The 18,991-nt window shown below is 51.7% G+C and overlaps 2 protein-coding genes across 5 annotated transcripts; one reads left to right on the plus strand and one right to left on the minus strand.

The window, feature by feature from the left end:
- Nucleotides 1–920: 920 nt before the first annotated feature.
- Nucleotides 921–6,242, minus strand: TSPO2 (translocator protein 2). Of its 4 annotated transcripts, none has more exon segments than NM_001194867.2 (4): nt 921–1,319; nt 1,561–1,702; nt 2,091–2,283; nt 2,441–2,531. In NM_001194867.2, coding segments are annotated over 3 exon segments (513 nt in total). In that variant the 5' UTR covers nt 2,264–2,283; nt 2,441–2,531; the 3' UTR covers nt 921–1,121.
- Nucleotides 6,189–18,635, plus strand: UNC5CL (unc-5 family C-terminal like). Its single transcript, XM_015136305.3, has 9 exons — nt 6,189–6,325; nt 10,394–10,839; nt 11,349–11,649; nt 12,382–12,644; nt 13,382–13,483; nt 13,771–13,838; nt 14,767–14,867; nt 15,021–15,134; nt 16,927–18,635. Exons 2-9 carry the CDS (start codon nt 10,455–10,457, stop codon nt 17,147–17,149), a joined length of 1,557 nt encoding a protein of 518 aa, XP_014991791.2. The 5' UTR covers nt 6,189–6,325; nt 10,394–10,454; the 3' UTR covers nt 17,150–18,635.
- Nucleotides 18,636–18,991: the final 356 nt, after the last annotated feature.

Raw genomic sequence — 18,991 nt, forward strand, 5'->3', positions numbered from 1 at the left:
AGACAAAAATGAAAAAGCCACTAAGAAGGTTTAGAAAAAGAGAAGCAAGATAGAAGGCTGAATAAGAAGCTCTTATGAATTCACCTGTCAGCACTCCGAGGCATAATCTCTTTTTTTTTCAATGTTCTTTGCCTTATTCTAATAGTGATTAATTGATGTAAAATAAAGAAAGCATAGGAATATATGAAAGCAAAAAAGAAGGTCTATAATCTTATTTATCAGAGATGCATCACATATATATCATATAACGATAGTATATGTTATAACGAGATACTGCATCATAAATCTGATATATAAATTAATGTATAATATATACTATATAACCTTAACATGTATAATTAGTATCCCCACTTTTTTTTGAGATGGAATCTCACTCTGTCGCCCAGGCTGGAGTGCATTGGCATGATCTAGGCTCACTGCAACCTCCGCTTCCCTGGGTTCAAGTGAATCTCCTGCCTCAGCCTCTTGAGGAGCTGGGACTACTGGTGCGCACCACTGTGCCCAGCTAATTTTTGTGTTTTTAGAGACAGGGTTTTACCATGTTGGCCAGGCTGGTCTCGAACTCCTGACCTCGTGATCCACCTGCCTTGGCCTCCCACAGTGCTGGGATTACAGGCATGAGCCACAGTGCCTGGCCCTGTAGTACCCTTTTTATAAAGTGTATTTTTCTGTTTTGGCTTTTTTGTCAGTTTAAAAGCCTTTTGTTTTTCAGACAATTAAACATCTGAGTGCTAAATCTTTATGCCGGGGGGGGGGGGGGGCATGTGAGTGGAGGTGAGCTGGTGTGCCCACCCCTCCCCCATGGGCCTTCACACATTCATTCACGCACACACACTCACACACAGGTCCAGAAGCTTCCATCCCACTCTGCCGCCCTAGGCATCATATTATGCATTCAAATACACACTTCACATCATACCTTCAGAGTTACTAATAGGATTTTATTATTTAAGTGTGAAATCGCTTTCCCCCCTCTTTCCCATTTCTTTGATTTCTAAGGAAAAACGGCACCAGGGAACCCAGGAGGGTGGTCCCATTGGGGTGAACCCTAGCTCCACAGCCCTGCTTGCAGACTCTTCCTCCCCACCCTGGCCGTCCCTCCTCTCCCGTGCCCTAAGGCCTCAGTCGCTCTTCTCCGTGGGTTGAGGCTGGTGCACTGGACAAAGGCTGTCCCTCCACAGGTGGTAGGTGAGGGCTGAAGTCACGGTGAGCCAGGCTAGGTAGGGCAGCAGTAGCAGGGCAGCCAGTTTGTTGATCGGATGCCAAATCAGTGCTGTGCTCACCACCAGCCCATACAGCAGCAGCAGGTGCAGCAGGGCCTGGGCACAGGGGCCGGGGGTCAGCTGGCCGCCCAAGAACCAGCACCTCCACCTTTCTGCAGTGCCCAGCCCAGCCACAAGCTAAGTCCCTGGGGCTCTGTGCACACCATGGAAGTGCAGAGAAGTCTGCCCATCCATTACCTGCCTGCACTCAATTGCTCTGCCAAATTATGTGCTTCTGGGGCCAGGTGGTTTCACCCTCTCCCACATTACTTCTGCTACTGATCCCCGTGTGCCTTACCAGACCAGGGTTGTGGACTGTGAAAAAGAGAACCAGGACAGCCCAGCTGATGGTGAGCTGAACAGCATAGAGGCCAAGAGGCAGGGCCAGGGGCCACCCCAAGCCCCCTCCCAGGTCCTTCCACACCAGGTAGGAGGCATAGCTGTGGAGAGATGGTGGCAAAATCATTCAATGGGAGGTTCCACGGTGAATGGAGGAGACTCTCTGGCATAAGGACTCTTGGATACCCTTGTGGGCTGAAATGGGGGCGAATGGGTCTAGGCATCATTTAAGGGCTAGGGAGGGAGTTGGTGGGAGGAGCTGGGCACAGCGAGGTTGGAGAGGGGCTGGGAGACTTAGAGAGGGTGGAAGAAGGGCTAACTGGAACCCCAGGCAGGCATAGAGGGTTTCTTACTTTCTGGAGGACCCACCATAAGAGGCAAGCCAAAGTGCCTGCCTTTGGAGGCCAATATATGGGAGTAATTCAGATACAGGGGACTTGTTCCCACCCCACTGGGTACCAGGGCCATGTGTGAGAAACAAGTACTCACCCCACGACAGAGTAGATGGCTGTCTGTACAAGCAATACGACTTTGTGGAGTGGGCACCAGGACAGCATCCTCGGGCCCTCACACCAACCAGCCATGTGATCACGAGTGAACAGCCAGACCAGGATGGGCCCCAGGTGGGGCAGGAGCACAAAGATGGCCCCTTGAAGCTGCATTCACCTTTAGGAGGCAAAATCTGGGGAGGCAGAGAACACGCTAGTGATGAGCCTTCCCCTGCAACTCCTCGTCTGTCTCTGCCTCCTAACCTGACTCATTTCCTGGCCTGAGCCCCTCAGAGGAGGTCTAGTCATGGAGGTCCTTCCTCTCTCCCTGGTCCAGCTCCAGTCCTGTACCTCTGAGCTCTCTCCAACCCCAGGCCCCACGTTGCCCATCTCCTGGCTTCCATGGACTTCTTTTCTCCACAGCATTCCTCTGGCACTTGGAGGACACTGCCCAGCACTGGTAACTGCTTCTGAGTGAAAGACCTTCCTCCAAGTGCTTCTGACTCCTGGAGATAAGGTCCCGGGTGACCAGCTTTTCTGCCTCCCACAGTGGGCAGCACTTAGCCAGGTGTGTAGCTGGCCCTCATTGAGAACTGTTCTACCTAAGCTGATCTACCAACCTGGAAAGATCACAATCTGAAGGCAGGAGCCAGAGATTCCTGGGGGCTCTTTTCTAGTCACAAATACGGCAGCCCATCTGTCCCAGGCTTATCTCACCATATTAGACTGGCACACTCATGGGGCACACCCAGGCTTATCTCCTGCCCAAATTCAAACTTGGCCTGTTGACACTGTGGATTCCTTTTTCTGAACCTTTAGCTCTCTTCTACCCCTGGATCCAGGGGGGATGAGCTTCCTGCTCAGTCTTTCCATTCCCAGAGTGTCAGGATGTAAGCACAAGTGTTCAGGTTAAGTGTTCAGGTTTCTTGTGGCCTGACTTTTCAAGGAAACAACTGCCTGGTCTTTGATTAAAATGCTGCCATGCTGATTGGCATGTTGCTTTGCATGTCATTTGCATGCGGGACAATGTACAGACCTTCCTACAACCAAGGCCCCTTTTGACACAGAGTTTCATTCTTGTTGCCCAGGCTGGAGTGCAATGGTGCAATCTCGGTTCACTGCAACCTCCACCTCCCAAGTTCAAGTGATTCTCCTGTCTCAGCCTACCTAGTAGCTGGGATTACAGGCGTGCATCACCATGCCTGGCTAATTTTGTATTTTTAGTAGAGACGGGGTTTTGCCGTGTTGGTCAGGCTGGTCTCGAACTCCTGACCTCAGGTGATTTACCCACTTTGGCCTCCCAAAGTGCTGGGATTACAGGCGTGAGCCACTGTGCCCGGCCCTAATCCATCCTTTTCTGTCAAGGGTCGAGGACACTGGTCCTGGAGGATCTGGGACACAGCTGAGCAGCGTGCCCGCCTGTGCATATTTCTACTTGTCTTTCTCTGCTCCTCACTGTCCACTTGCTCATCTTCTGCCTTCCTGTTTTTCTACATTTCTGTCCAGTGGTGGAGGCCCCCTCCCTGCCCCTCCTTGGCCCCATCCTCTTTTCTCCTGACACCTGCCTCTCCCAGTACCTCCTCGTTCCCAGGCCTGTGCTCCCCTTACCTCTGGCAGCACACCTTCCTGGTGGGGGGCCTGACGACATATGATGTGTGGAAGGCAGAGGAGGGTGGGGCTGGGAAGAAGGTGGGGCTGGGAGGAGGGTGGAGTGGTGCTCCCAGCTGGTCTGCTTTTCTCAGATGAGAAGGGTGGTGACACTGGCTGGGAAGTCCAAGTTGCTGTTTCATGGCCCCAAAGAGTTCCTCTCAGGAGGAGCCCCCTGGCCTACTAGACTCTCCTTGGTGCCTGGCCTCTGGAGGCTACCCCTTGATGGAATGTTTGAGGGTTTGTGGTGAGGGTTTGACACTGAGAGACCTGGCCCTACTGTGACAGCCCAGCCCCCAGTTATAATGCTATTGATGCCTGTGGTCTCTGCATCCCATGAAACAGCTCTGTGGCCATGGGAGTGAGTGGTATGAGCCTTCAGATTTCTCCAGGAGCCTCCTTATAATTGGGATTGTCCCCAAGAGTGGCAAGCACCAGCTTTGGAAGTGAGTTCATAATCCATGAACACAGCCCCCGGTTATAGCCTCCTGGTTGGCATGACCTTCCTGGCTTATAACCCTAGCTCGACAGATCTTTCACAAACCCCTAGGACTTTATGACTCAGAGGAGAAGGGAGCTGACAAGTGGAGGTGGGTGGGGAGTCAGGGAGGAGTGACCTGGCGCCCTGGCAGAAAGTCCTGCCTCCCAGCCTCCCTAAAGAGGGGTAGGGAAGAGTGTTCCTATCTGTTGGCAAAGTCCAGCCTCCTGTGTGACTCAAACAGAGCTTTGTTAAAGACGAACACCCCTACCCCACTCCCTTCGTTCCCTCTCAAAGTTCTGACCACCCTTCCTGGCTTGTCTTTAGGCATGAGGTCTGCTTCCCAGGTTGCCTGCTCTCTACCCATTCCTTTGATACATGTCTGCACTTTGGGGTACTGGGCTCCTGTGGGAGGTTTATTCCACCCTCTCACCTCCACCAGGGAAGGAAGCAGAGGGGAGGGGATTGCAGTCAGAGACAAGAGGCTAGAGAATTATTAACTGAGACAAAAGCAGAGGAAGTTACTTATTTTCTACGGGAGATGATAACTAGTGGCCTAGGGGCGTTCACCACGCCTCCTCAACTGCAGGAGGCCAGACCCTGGTGATAACAGTTACCATCTATTGACCACCCATTCAGTGGTGGGCATTTTACATTTATTAGCTCAATAATGACAATTATTATCTCACACGAGGTAGATATTCTTATCTGCATTTGACAGACAAGGGAATTGAGGCTCAGAGAAATTAAGTAGCTTGCCTAATATTACATAGCCAACCTGTCGCTCACCTGGGCTCAGTGTCGGTCACTTGGATCCAAAATGCATCCTCAGGCCGGGCGCGGTGGCTCAAGCCTGTAATCCCAGCACTTTGGGAGGCCGAGACGGGCGGATCACGAGGTCGGGAGATCGAGACCATCCTGGCTAACACGGTGAAACCCCGTCTCTACTAAAAAAATACAAAAAACTAGCCGGGCGCGGTGGCGGGTGCCTGTAGTCCCAGCTACTCGGGAGGCTGAGGCAGGAGAATGGCGTGAACCCAGGAGGCGGAGCTTGCAGTGAGCTGAGATCCGGCCACTGCACTCCAGCGTGGGCGGCAGAGCAAGACTCCGTCTCAAAAAAAAAAAAACAAAAAAAACAAAAAAACCAAAAAAAACAAAATGCATCCTCTTCCCTCTCAACTTCTTCATTCACTCATTCAAGACATCTTTATTGAACACCTTCTATCTATCAGGCTGTACCAGGAGCTGAGGAGACAGCAGAAAACATGGGAAAAGTTCCTCTCCACAAGGAGTTTTCATTCTGTGGTGCCATCGCTCCTAGTCAGAGTTTCTCAGAACTCAGAATGGCAAATGGCCCCAAAGTTCAGCCGTCTCCCAGGCGGTAGTGTTTCTGCCAACTTTGGGTGGGGGAAGTAGAAAGCACCTGGTGTAAGGAACAGATATGGGTACATCTCAGGTACACCAGCAACTGGTGAGTCATTTACCCTCTCAGTGCCTCCATTGTCTTCTCTGTGCAGGGAGCGGGTGGAACTAGATGCTCTCTAAGCTCCCTGGACCGGTTGCATTGGCATCAGCTGGGAGCTTCTTTGAGCTGCAGAATCTCAGGCCCCACACTAGACCGACAGATTCAGAGCCTTCATTTTAACAAGATCTCCCAGGTGACTGCGGGGCACATTATAGTTTCAGAAACTCAGATGAAAGTTCCCTCCTCCTCCTATCTGCCATTTTAATTTAATAATAGCCTCTGGCTGGGGACAGCCACTCACCAGCAGAGGGCACTGTAGGGAGGGGTTTCAAGGTGCAGCACCTACACCCAGGTTGTCTCCCTCCCTCCCTCCTTCCTTGCAGACCTAGACTAGCAAGGTCACTGACTTCTGGGATCCTCAGCTACTCCCTTACCTGGGCTGGACTTTGCCAATAGAGAGGGACATTCTCCTTCACCCCTCTTTAGGGCAGCTGGGAGGCAGGACTCTGCCAGGAAATGCCAGGCCACTCCTGCCTGGATTCCCCGCCCACCTCCACTTGTCTGCTGGCCTGTCGACTGGGTCTGGCTGATCCGTTTCTCAGAGAAGGAATTGGACCAGCCAGCAGCCTCTAAGAGCACCTAGACGGTAAGTTGAGCACCCCCTTGGGGCAGCTGGAGAGGGGATGGGCATTGCGATGGGGTTACCTGGAGCTCCAGGGAGGAGCCAGGCCAGCTCAGCCTGCCTGCTGGAGTGTAGGGACCCTCTGCTGGAGGAGGGGAGGAAAATGGGACTTGGCCAATGGGTATGAGGACCACTGGGATGATCTGTGTCCTACGGAAATGTCTACTATACTAACAAATGCTGTTCATGACTTGTGTTTGGATCATCTATCCCAGTACTTGTTATGTTCTGCAGTAACTGGACATCTATCAGGCATTGGGGAGGCACAGAGAGAACCAGTGAAGTGGAGGAAGGGTTGAGAGTTTTCTTAAAGGGTATGAGCAGAACTTTGCAGCAGGAGTTTGGATCTTTGTGCTGGAGGATGCAACTGCCTAGGGACAGGTGATGGCAGCATTCTAAAGAACTCTTGTTTCGGGGACCCGCTATCCAGGGTGATCTGGGGTCTGGGGCAAGACAAACTGGAGGAGTGGGTAATGAGGAGTCCAGCATGGGGTTGGGAAGCTCCAAGTCACACTTGAATGGCTGCAGTGCTATAGATGCCATTCAACCAGACTCGGGACCTTTCCCCATTCTGGGGCCACAGCGGGGATGGAGTGAGGGCCAGGGCAGCCTGGAAGAGCTGTCAGCCTGGGAGACCTGGGGCTGGCCCAGGAGGAGTTATCCTGTTTCAGGCCAGGTAAAGGAGGGAGCTCCCATGAGAGGCCCAGTGGGGCTTTGGGAGTGGTGCGTGCCAACTTCTCCAGGGTCAGAGGTTGAGCCAGGGGACTCTGCTGCACCACCCAGTGAGGTGCACCTCACTGGGGATCTGGACTCTGGTCTTTGGTGGCCCCAGGCAGGTTACTGCTGTGTAACCGAGGTGGGGCCCCTCCTTTCATTCCTTTATCTATTCCATCCCCTGCCACTGGTGCCTTGGTGGGTGGGGATGTGGGTGATGGGGTAGGTATTACCACAGAACTGAGGATGTACCTTTAGGTCCTTCTATTTGTTTTTACTTCACTTTTGCTTCTTTCTCTTCCAACTTTATTTCTTCTAGAGAAGGAAAGGAAGATACTTGGGGAAAAAGAAGGGGTGGAGAGAGAAAGGGGGTGTCTCTGGAAGGGTGTTCATCTTCGCTCCTCTTTCCTGCCTGTCTTCAGTTGTTTAGTAATTCCCTATCCATCCTCACTGTGGGGAGAAAGCTCGGATTCCTTATCTGTGAAATGGGGATAAAAATAACACCTCGCTCCTAAGGCTCCTGTGAGGATGAGATGAGACAAGCCGTGGAGAGAGCTTTAACACAGTGGCATTGAGTAAAGCTCTGCCAATGTTAGCTATTGTTATTACAGTTGGAGTTATAATTATTACTAATGTGAAAGAACCAAAAGGAATGATGGGACATCAAGGGTAGCTTGCTGCTCCAACCCCCTTCTCATCAGCTTTAGGGCACTGCCAATTTACCTGGTTCACCTGTGTGCCCTCTAAGAGGCCTGGTTGAAAAAGGCTAGTGCGTTGTCTGTCGGGTTGGCTCTTTAGGCAAAGAGAACAATGCCAATCCCCCGCTTCTTATTCATGCTTTCAGTGAGGACATGGAGGAAACAGGTACTGCCCCAGTCTTCAATCCTGAGGATATGGTGGAGGTTCTGCCCCAGTCTAAGAGGCACTAGGAAGGGGCTTTAGTTTTCATGCTCCTGGGGATGGAAGGAAGAAGGTGGGCCAAGCCTCAGTTCCAGGTGGGTAGTGTGAGTGAAGGGCATAGGGAGGACTGGACACTGGAAGCTCTTCCATTGCAGTCTCTAGTGAGTTATCCAGAGGGGCCTCCCAGGGCTCTGAAGGAGGACGTTGTGCCTCACAGAACTCAGCTACCAAGCCAATGAATTCCATTTCTGTAGAAGCTTCTTGAGAGCGGAATAAGACGTCATCTTTGGCAGGATTGAACTTCCCACAGTGTCCGATACACAGCCAGTGCTTAGAAAATGTTCATTTGAGTGGGAAAATCACACATGACAGCACATAATCAAGAATGACTCAGCATGGTGGGATGGCTGTGGAGAGAGATTTTGTGAGCTGGAGGCTGTCAAAGGCTGGTGTGCCAGCGGGAGGCGCTATTGAATGGGAGGGTCCACATAGGGAGAAGAAACAAGTGGGGAGAGCAAGTGAGTGGAGAAACAGAAAACAGCATGAGCAAAAGCCAGAGGCTAGAATTAAGCAGGTGTGGGAAGCCTGGGCAGGCTGCAGGGCAGGGGTGTTGGAAATTGTAGGGGCTGGAAGAGGGGAAGTAGGAGGAGGCGGAGGTGGGTTCTGGAGGGCCTCAGGAAGAGCTTCTGGGAAGTCTCAGCCTGTGGCCTGGCTGGGTAGCCAGGTGAGCAGGAGGTGAGTGTTTGCTTTTGCCCTGCCTCATTCCAGCTTCACTGTAGGCTCGCAGCTTTGTTTTTCATCATCTTCTTCTTCTTTTTTTTTTTTGCTTCCAGTTTTAGCTTTTGTTACTCCTCTATGTCACCTGTCCCTGTGAGCTACCTTCAGGCCTTTCTGGCGGAAGGAGGGGCATAAAGAAACACATACATTTGGACAGTGCTTTCTCATCTACAAATACTTTTCACATGACCTTATGCCATCCTCACCATTACCCAAAGAGGCACTTTTTCCCCACTTTTAATAGCTTCAGAAAAGAATTACAAAGGTAATACAAACTACATGCTTGATGTGAAAAATTCAAAGTACAGAGAAAAGGATTTTTAAAAATACAAAGTTTTTGTTCACACCTTCCACCTTCTCAATTTGTCATGACTCATGGGAATAGTTTGGGGGTGTGTCCTTCCAGACCTGCACAGTCTAAGACCAGACTCATTAGTACACGTGGCTACTGGGCACTTGAAATACAGCCAGTCCCAAGTCAGCTGTTCTATTCATATAAGTTACACATGGATTTCAAAGACTGGGTATGAAAGAAGAAAGTAAAAATATCTCATAATTTTATATTGATTGCCTGTTGAAATAACATTTTGAATATATTGGGTTAAATAAAATGTATTAATTTCTCCTGTTTCTTCTTTTTAATGTGGCCATCAGGAAATTTAAAATTACATGTGTAGTTCACATTATATTTTTATTGTACACCACTGCTCCAGACCTTTCTCTATACCTTTACATTTACATATATAACCCATAAATACGTATTTATATGCAGTTTTGTTTTTCACATTAATGAGCTCAGAATATTTTATCTCTCTGTGACTTGCTTTTTCCACTTATAGATTTTTTTGTATCAGCATTTGTAGATCAAGGTAGATATTTGGACAGATGAGGAAACTGAGGTACATTAAGCAATATTGAGGCAGGAGGAGGAAATTGATTCCAGGCCAGATGGAAAACTGGCTGGAACAGGGAAGAGGCACCAAAAGCACCTCTCCATAAGACATGCCCACCAGTGCCATGACAGTTTACCACTGCCATGGCAATGCCTGGAAGTTACTGCCCCTTTCCATGGCAGTGACCCAAAGCTACCATCCCTTTTTCTAGAAATTTCTGAATAACCCGCCCCTTATTGCATGTAGTTAAAAGTGGACATAAATATGATGGCAGAAATGCCCCCAAGCTGCTACCCTGGGCACATTACCTAGGGTTAGCCCTGCTCTGCAGGGAGCATACCTCTGCTGCTGCTATATGCTGCCACTTCAGGGAAAGTTGCTGTCTAACACCACTGACTCACCCTTGAATTCTTTCCTAGGTGAAGCCACAAACCCTCCCAGGCCAAGCCCCAGTTTTGGGGCTGTCCTGCCTTACATCAATATGATAAAACTTACCCAGCCATAGTGACCAAGGTGGCATTTGAACTCATGTTCTCTAACTGTAAACCCAAGCTCACTCTGCTTCAGAGCAGTTCACAGAGAGCCAGGGTAGGTTCTCGAGTAAGAGAGACAGGTTAAAAGAATTGGTGTGACTAAAGTGTGCAGGGTGCGCTGGAATGAAGACAACTTGCAACTAGGTGGAAGTCAAGCCTTGACCTCCACAACTTAAAAGGGCTTACCCTGACACTGACCCCTTCTTCCCTACCAGGCCTTTGGCTTTGGCTGGCACAGGGGTGAAGGAGAGCCAGCAGCATTGAGTGACCGGGCGAATGTGCTTCCAGGAGAGTTCATTCCAACCCTCCCAGTTCCTACTGCTGGTGGGGGTCCCGGTGGCAAGTGTCCTCCTTCTGGCCCAGTGCCTTCGATGGCACTGCCCTAGAAGGCTACTGGGGGCCTGCTGGATGCCGAATGGTCAAGAGGAACCAGTGTCCCAGCCTACCCCTCCACCAGAAAATGAGGTCTCAACGCAGCACCTGCCAGCCACACTGCCAGAGATGGCTGCCTTCTATCAGGAGCTGCACACACCCACTCAAGGCCAGACCATGGTCCGCCGGTTGATGCACAAGCTGTTGGTGTTTTCGGCTCGAGAGGTGGATCACCGCGGCGGTTGCCTGATGCTCCAGGATGCAGGCATCTCCTTGCTCATCCCACCAGGTAACAGCTCCCGGCTCTCTTCTCCACATACAGTTGCTCAGACTGTACATTAGGTCACCACATCTGAGGGAGCAATGTTCATAGACACTTTTTACTTCTGATAATTGTTGTATTGTGAGTATAGTTTTATTGACTTCAGGGATGGACATATTACATATCTTTTAGGACAACTTCCTGGCAGGTGGAAGTAAAGTGCCTTGTTCTAATGAATCAGTATGCTGTGACAATTCTCCAGTAAAGGGAGGCAAGAGCACCATTTGCAAATTCATACTAGGCACACTATGGGCTAGCAAAAGCCTGGGTGGAAAGGGGAGTGTCTTGCTTAGGGTTACACTACAAGTCAGCTCCACAGTCATCTTACTCTTGTTCATACCACCGCCCTGTGTGCCCTGCTGGGGACGTCTCTCCTGGGCTTCTGCCCCACCTCCTTTCTCTCTGGCCTGGCCTCTTTCAGGGGCAGGGGTGTGCCTGCCTACCAGGCCCATCTCATCTCTCCCTGTCCTCCCCAGGTGCTGTGACTGTGGGCCGCCAGGAGCGGGTGTCTTTGATCCTGGTGTGGGACCTTTCGGACGCCCCATCACTGTCCCGAGCCCAGGGGCTGGTAAGCCCTGTGGTGGCATGTGGCCCCCATGGGGCCTCCTTCCTGAAGCCTTGCACTCTCACGTTTAAACACTGTGCCCAGCAGCCCAGCCATGCTCGTACCTACAGCAGCAACACTGCCCTGCTCGATGCCAAGGTATGGAGGCCCCTGGGGCAGCCGGGGGCCCACGCCTCCCGGGATGAGTGTCGCATCCACCTCTCCCACTTCAGGTAGGCACATGCCATTGGCCTGTCTTCCCACACCCATCTCTCTGGGGACTGTCTTTCCTGCCCACTTTCTCTGTCTGCCTTATCTTCAGCTCTCTGTATAGAAGATGGTCTGCAAATCCTTTATACCCTGGTGACCCTTTCTGGCCCCTCTGTCCTAATGTCTGTAGCAGTTTTTCTCACACTAATCATGTCCAGGACTGCAAATCCCACCGCTGTATCTGTCTGTCTGGAAGTGTCTGACTCAGCCCCATCTCTCCACCTAGAAGGGACCTGTCCTTCTCCACCTCTCTCTATCTCTCAAATTATCTCTCTCTACTGTGTGCCTCTTTCAGGACTGTCCCCAAACTTAGTGCCAGTTCTCTAAGACTCCATTCCATCTTTGTCCTTCATCTCTTTGTCTTTCTAGAGTCTTAGGTCCTCTGCCTCCCAGCCTCCTTCCTAGCCATTGACAGGAGTAGAGCCATGTGCAGGTGCCCTCCCAAGCATGGTCACCCTGAGCCCACTTCCCCTCTTTCCCCTGCCAGCTCTCCTCCCCATTCAGTCACCAGTCACCATGATGTACTCACTTTTCATCCCCCCCTACCAGTTCCTCCCTAAGTGCTCCCCTCGAGTGCTCTCCGAACCTCCCTGAAGGCCCCACAGAGGCCCCTCAGGTGGCAGGAGGCTGGTGGCAGTGTGCTGGTGTCTTAGCCTTCCCTGCACATGAGTGCCTGCCAATGGCTCCCTCTGCAGCCTCTACACCTGTGTGATGGAGGCACCTGTGGGGCGCGACGCTCGCAAATGGCTGCAGCTGGCCGTATTCTGCTCACCGCTGGCGCCAGGACAGTCCCACCTGCAGCTGCGTATCTACTTCCTCAACAACACGCCCTGTGCCCTGCAGTGGGCACTGACCAACGAGCAGCCCCATGGTGGGCGCCTGCGTGGGCCCTGCCAGCTCTTCGACTTCAGTGGGGCCAGGGGTGACCAGTGCCTGAAGCTCAAGTACATCTCAGAGGGTGAGGGAGGCAGTGGCCTGTGGGAAAGGATGATCAGGAGCCCCACAGGAATGAAGGGTTCTGGGGCTCCCCTGGACATCTGGAGATCTGGGGACCCCAAGTCTCTTTATTTTTTTTCCCTGAGTCGGAGTTTTGCTCTGTTGCCCAGGCTGGAGTGCAGTGACATGATCTCGGCTCACAGCAACCTCCGCCTCCTGGGTTCAAGTTATTCTCCTGCCCCAGTCTCCTGAGTAGCTGCAATTACAGGTGCACACCACCACAGCTGGCTAACTTTTTTGTATTTTTAGTAGAGACGGGGTTTCATCATGTTGACCAGGCTGTCTCGAACTCCTGACCTCAAGTAATCTGCCCGTCTCGGCCTCCCAAAGTGCTGGGATTACAGGTGTGAGCCACCGCACCAGGCCCCAAGTCTCTTTGTGACCTCTGGGCCAGCAGTAGCCTCATGGAGCCCCCAGGACTTTGACCACTCTGCTGTCTACTGAGCCCTTGCCACTCACTCCTAGGACAGGGTGATGCCAGGTGGGAGGCGGGAGGAGAGGGGTTATACCCCACAGAAGCAGGAAGGGATGGAAGGCTTTTACAGTGCAAGGGCCCTCTTGGGGTCCCTGCCCAGGCTCTGGGGATTCCCATCCCCTTGAGACCCTCCTGCCTTTGTTCTGTCCTCATGCCTCCCCACAGCCCCCTTCAATACTTGTGGAAGGCCCCACTCTCTGAGGCCCTCTCTGCCTACTCGCCAGGTTGGGAGAATGTGGATGATAGCAGTTGCCAGCTGGTTCCCCATCTCCACATCTGGCATGGAAAGTGCCCATTCCGCTCCTTCTGCTTCCGGAGAAAAGCAGGTAGTCCGGGAACCCTGTGTGTACCTCCTCCCCTCTCTTTTCCCCTCCCGTCTCCTCTTCTCCCCTCCCAGTAACCCTGGAGCTCTGCAGACCCTGATGCAGCCATGCACACAGACCTTCCCTGAAAGGCCAGGAGCCACACAGATCTTTGCAGAGAGAAAAATGGAGTGTTGGACCCCAGCTTCTTCAGATTTTCCAAGTCTTACTATAGAGTCCCTTACCTTCTCCTCTTCTTGCCCCAGGCCATTTCCTCACTCACTGGCCATGCTCTCACCTTCTCTTTATAGTCAATGAGAATGAGGACTGTTCAGCACTAACCAATGAGATCATTGTCACCATGCACACCTTCCAGGATGTGAGTTGGAGCTGAGGGGCAGAGGAAGGGCAGGGCCTGGGGGGACTCCTAGGCAAAGTGGGCACAGGGTATGGTGCCCAGTAATTATGGTCTTAATCACATAGGTAAATATGGCATTTTCCATAGAGACCCTATACCAGCTCTTTGAGGGGCTCAGATCATCTGGGCTCCAAGTTACCCTCATCCCTGACTCTCCTTGTCTGTCGGTGGATGAATCCAGCGGGAGGCTAAAAGAACCAAACCCTAGTTTAACCCCTTCTCTCAACTCAGAGAACTGGGGCATCAAGTTGATATGGTTTCTTTCTAGGTTGATTGTCTACATTTGAGAGATGATGTTTTGTATCTTCAGTGTGGGATTTGAGAGACGATGTTTTGTATTTTCAGTGTGGGAAGTGGCCAGGAAGAGGGTCTTGAGTAGGTGGGATGGGAGTTAGGTATCCCTCCTCTCCTGCTGCACCAAGGGAAGATGCGAAGAAATCAGAGTTGAGAGTCTTTGGGGAACCATAGTGGCAACTTATTGGAGGGCAGGCAGATACCCTGTTGTCACTTGGAGAAGAGGCAGGGAAGGTTGGAATGGAGGAAGGGAAACATATGGCTGAGATCAGTGTCTCTATGGTTGGATGACCTCCCACTGCACCATGGCCCCTCCCAGGATTTCCCCTGGTGGCTCAGGATGCATCCCGTTTGGTCTTCATGTCCCAGTTCCCAAAGAGCTCAGTGGGCAAACATAAGGCTGAAGGTGGGGTTCTGAAGTCAGGGAGACAGAGGGTAGAGGGTGCTGGGTGGAGTGGGGTTGTATCTCCTGGTAAGGTGGCTCTAAGTGACAGACTGAAGGAGAGACATGAGGAATGGAGGCAGGACTCCAGCTTCTTACTCAAGGGGATGCCTTATGACCCCTAAGTATGTTCCCTGCCCTGTGTTGACTCAGGGCTTGGAGACCAAGTATATGGAAATCCTCAGATTCCAGGCATCAGAGGAGGAATCCTGGGCAGCGCCGCCCCCTGTCTCCCAGCCGCCCCCATGCAATAGGTGAGATGGGGGTTGCTTGGGCTGTTGCCTGGGGGATGTTGGGTTCCTACCCTGGCACCCACAGGGTGACTATAGCATTTACGATGTATATGGGAGAACCAGAGTGGGTCTGTTTGTCCCTTTCTTCCAAGAACACCTTTTTCCCTGCCTCAGGCTGCCCCCAGAGCTCTTTGAGCAGCTGCAGATGTTGTTGGAGCCAAACAGCATCACAGGCAATGACTGGCGCAGACTAGCCTCTCACCTGGGGCTTTGCGGCATGAAGATCCGGTAGGAAGAAGGGTGATGTCTGTGGATGGTAGAGGAGGGTGGGCTGGGGCGGGGGTCCTCAGGACACTCTGGAGACTGGATCATAGGCAAGGGAGTGACTTAAAAGTCAGAGAATGGCTACTCTCCATCCTATTTCCCATAAAAGGGCAGCTCTATTAATCACTGTATCATCAGTACCTAGAATGATGCCTGGTGCATAGTAGGTGCTCAATTAACATTTAACAGTGAATCCATTAACATGGAAGTTATTTGGTACATGTTGACTGCTTGCCATACTATGCCCTGAGGAGGAGAAAGACAGATTATAGGATAATGTGTGTAAAGTATGTAGCGGTGTGCCTGACACTTGTTAATTCAATAAATGTTAGCAATAATGGTGACAGTGCAGTCATGATCCCTGTCAAGGAACTCAGAAAGCAGTAGAATACTGAGCTAAGCTCCAGAAACTACACTATGAGTGCAGCAGTCAGGGAAAACTTTATCCAGGTGATGGGGCTAGAGCTGGACCCTGAAAACAGGGTGGATTTTTATTTATTATTATTACTATTATTTGAGATGGAATATTGCTCTGTTGCCCAGGCTGGAGTGCAGTGGCACAATCTTGGCTCACTGCAGCCTCCGCCTCCCGGGTTCAAGTAATTCTCCTGCCTCAGCCTCCCAAGTAGCTGGGATTACAGGCATGCGCCACCACGTCCAGCTAATTTTTGTATTTTTAGTAGAGACGGGGTTTCATCAGGTTGGCCAGGCTGGTCTCCAACTACAGGGTGGATTTTAAAATAATTCATTTAAGCCTTTATCAAGTACCTATTATGCCCTGGAAACTGTACTAAGCACTGTGATACAAGAGGAATGAGGCATGGTCCCAGCGCCTAGGAGTGCACACACTAGTAAGGGGTTCAGAGAGCTTGAAAAATAAAGGCAAGTGTTCCTTGTGCCTTCCTGTAAGAATCCAGTGTTGTGTAACACATCGAAGAGAGACAGAAAACAGCTGAAGCAAGAATAATAATGAACTGTGGGCGTTATGATCAGAAGTCTGAACTGAGGGGTGCAGAATGGTCTCTTCCACCTGGGAGGGGTGAACTAGAAAGGGCTTCAGGGAGGAAGTGATGGAGGAGATCAGCCATTCTGTTTTGGGGAGCAGCAGAGGTGGCTGTGGGTGCAGTGTTTGCAAGGTGAGAAAGGGAGAGGCCTGAGCTAAGGAGGTTCAGGATGGGAGAAAGGAGAGAAAGCATAAAGACAGGGCAAGGCCAGGTGCTGGATGAGCCGGAAAGGCTCATGGAGCATGGACTAGTTAGGAAGTGAGAGACTCTGGAAGGTTTTTGTGGACGAGAGGATCGTGATAAAAAGCCATGGTTTGTGGCAACTGTTTCCTTAGTAGTGAGCAGGATGTTGTGGCCTAGAAGAGAGGGAGGAAGGAGGGAGTTAGGAGGCTAGGGGGAGGCTAGGGCTGTATTTGGAGTGGGGGAGGTAGAGAAGGCAATTACAGAACATCAGAGCTGGAGCAAACTTAGAGGTCCTCTTATCTAAGCCCTCAGTTTAATGAGAGGAAACTGAAGCCTAGAGAAGAGTAGGGCTCAGAGAGTTAGCCTCCAGGCGAGGACAATCTCAAGTTTCAAGGGCCTGGGGCTTCCCACCCCCTGTCCCCTGAGAGGCAAGCAAGAGCAGGACGAGGACAAAAGCTACAGGGTCGGGGAGGGATGGACCTCGTGCTGCGCAGCTGAGGGAGCCTGCAGCAGGGAAGGAGCCCCTCCCTGCTCCTTCCCCCTTCTCCTCCTCCCCTGCCTCGGGCCAGGTTCCTGTCCTGCCAGCGCAGCCCCGCAGCGGCCATCCTGGAGTTGTTTGAGGAGCAGAACGGCAGCCTGCAGGAGCTGCACTACCTCATGACCGTCATGGAGCGGCTAGACTGCGCCTCCGCCATCCAGAACTACTTGAGCGGGACACACGGCGGCAGCCCAGGCTCTGAGCGCGGGGGGGCCCGGTATAACCAGGGCCTGGAGCTGGACGAGAAGCTCTGAGCGCCCAGCGGGCAGGGCTGGAGGAGGTGTGGGGGCGAGAGGGGTTGTTCCCCCACGCCTATGAGGAACACAGCAGCTGTTCCCGGCTGTGCCCACCACCCTTCCCAGAACACTCGGACGGTGCCCGGGGCTGCCCGCGAAGCCGGAGCGTCCTCGCCAGCCTCCCAGCAGCAGGCGCGCCCTTCGGGCCGCGATCTGTCCCGCGTGCGGGTCCCCTCCTGGCCGGCAGAGGGCGCAGGAGCCCAGGAGATGGCCTCAGCGTGGCCCGACTGCCGAAAATGACCAGGGGACGGCCACGGTCCCCGCGTGCACTTTAGGGCCAATCAGGCCCCGAGTATTCACTGAGCGCTCAGGCAGACCGGACACTGGGCTGGTGTCATGAAGAATACTGGAATATAGGAGGCAGGGACTGGAGCCCTGACAAGCACACAGTTCTTTTGCAGGAGTCAAGATGTTCTCATAGCAGCCAGGGGCAAACTCGAAAACAGCCCTGACCTGTGGTTGGGGGGATGCGTGTGTGGCTTTAGGAGCTGAGAGGGGAAGAGCTGAGTGCGGGCTGGAGCCCCGAGAATGCTTCACGGAGGATATTGGGGAGAGAGGATTTGACTTGCTGAGTGGTTTGTAGATCTTTAGGTGCGGGTGGGGGAAGAGGGTGGCTGGACTTAAGGTAGGAGCCGAGAGTGGGCATGGGAGCCCAGCCCCATGGGTGTGAGGCCTGGGTAGGACGAGGCTTCCCGGCTAGGCACGCCTGGCTGTCTGCCTCTGCCTCTACTAACTTCCTTTCTTTCTGTATCCTCCTGCTCAGGTCTTGTCTTCCCCTCTCTCTGCCATTTTCTCTATCAGAAAACATTAAAGCTGAGTAGAAACTTCAAGATGATCATTCTGGCCCAACCCTTTTATCTCTTTATCTCCAACGGTGTGCGTTTTAAGTCTCTCTGACTTGGTTTTTCCGTCCCTATCTCCCGCAGTTGTTCCGTCTCTGCACCTGTGTTTCTGTTTCTCTCTCTCTCTTACATCTTTTTGTTTCTGCCTAGTCTCTGTGCCCTGTCTTTGTTTCTTTCTCTGTCTGAAACCCTCCCTCTTTTCCCTTCAGGCATATGTCTCTAAACCAATGTTATGTGTCAAAGACTGTTGAAAGAGACAGGGCTACTCTAGGAATGGATGGGTGGGGATATTTTCCTTCCCCATGGATTAAGATCCAGTTTAGGGTCAGGAAATAAAGGATAGGGATGAAAGAGCACCCTATTCAGTCAGCAGATACTTATTCAGCACCTACTATGTGTTAGATACTGTATACAAAAGACATGAATGGGCTGGGTCCTGAACAGAGAATAAAGGGGTTGACTCCATTCTGGAAATGCTTTTGTTTGCAAACAGGTGTTGTTAATTTGTTCAAAGGCAGGCAAACAATCTCTCTGGCAACACAATTTTCTTCTGTATTTAATCAAAAAATATTAAAGCTTTTTTTCTATGATGAATGATAAAATATGAAAATTGCCTTTCTTTGTTACTATCTGTATTTTGCTCAGATTGGCAAATTTGGATGTGAGTATGAATGATTTTATTTGGTAAAATTGTACCTATGGGGATGGGTTGGAGGGAAGCATTTTGTAGACTGTGCTTCCAGGATGAAAATTATCTGGGTCCCGCATGGTAAGTCAGGGAGGTTCCCTTCTTTTCTGTTAGATGCAAGCCTTCAGAAGCAGGCCCTTCCATCCCTTCCCTGTTCCCCTAGTGCCACCCGTCTTCTACCCTTCTCATCTGTCCTCCTTACCCCACCGGGGACTGCCAGTCATGCCAGATTAGTGCCCTGGCCTTTTCCCCCTTCACTTAGCTCAGGAT

This window comes from Macaca mulatta, chromosome 4, assembly GCF_049350105.2.
Source record: "Macaca mulatta isolate MMU2019108-1 chromosome 4, T2T-MMU8v2.0, whole genome shotgun sequence".
Taxonomy (NCBI): Eukaryota; Metazoa; Chordata; class Mammalia; order Primates; family Cercopithecidae; genus Macaca; species Macaca mulatta.

Excerpts from the sequence above, each read along its gene's own strand:
- TSPO2 (XM_077999097.1), bottom strand. The coding sequence starts at position 2,263 with ATGCAGCTTCAAGGGGCCATCTTTGTGCTCCTGCCCCACCTGGGGCCC. Across the intron at positions 1,703-2,090 it reads GCCATCTACTCTGTCGTGGG|CTATGCCTCCTACCTGGTGT; the intron begins GTGAGTACTTGT and ends ATCTCTCCACAG. Across the intron at positions 1,320-1,560 it reads CAGTCCACAACCCTGGTCTG|GCCCTGCTGCACCTGCTGCT; the intron begins GTAAGGCACACG and ends CCCTGTGCCCAG.
- UNC5CL (XM_015136305.3), top strand. The coding sequence starts at position 10,455 with ATGTGCTTCCAGGAGAGTTCATTCCAACCCTCCCAGTTCCTACTGCTG. Across the intron at positions 10,840-11,348 it reads CTCCTTGCTCATCCCACCAG|GTGCTGTGACTGTGGGCCGC; the intron begins GTAACAGCTCCC and ends TGTCCTCCCCAG. Across the intron at positions 14,868-15,020 it reads CAGCCGCCCCCATGCAATAG|GCTGCCCCCAGAGCTCTTTG; the intron begins GTGAGATGGGGG and ends TCCCTGCCTCAG.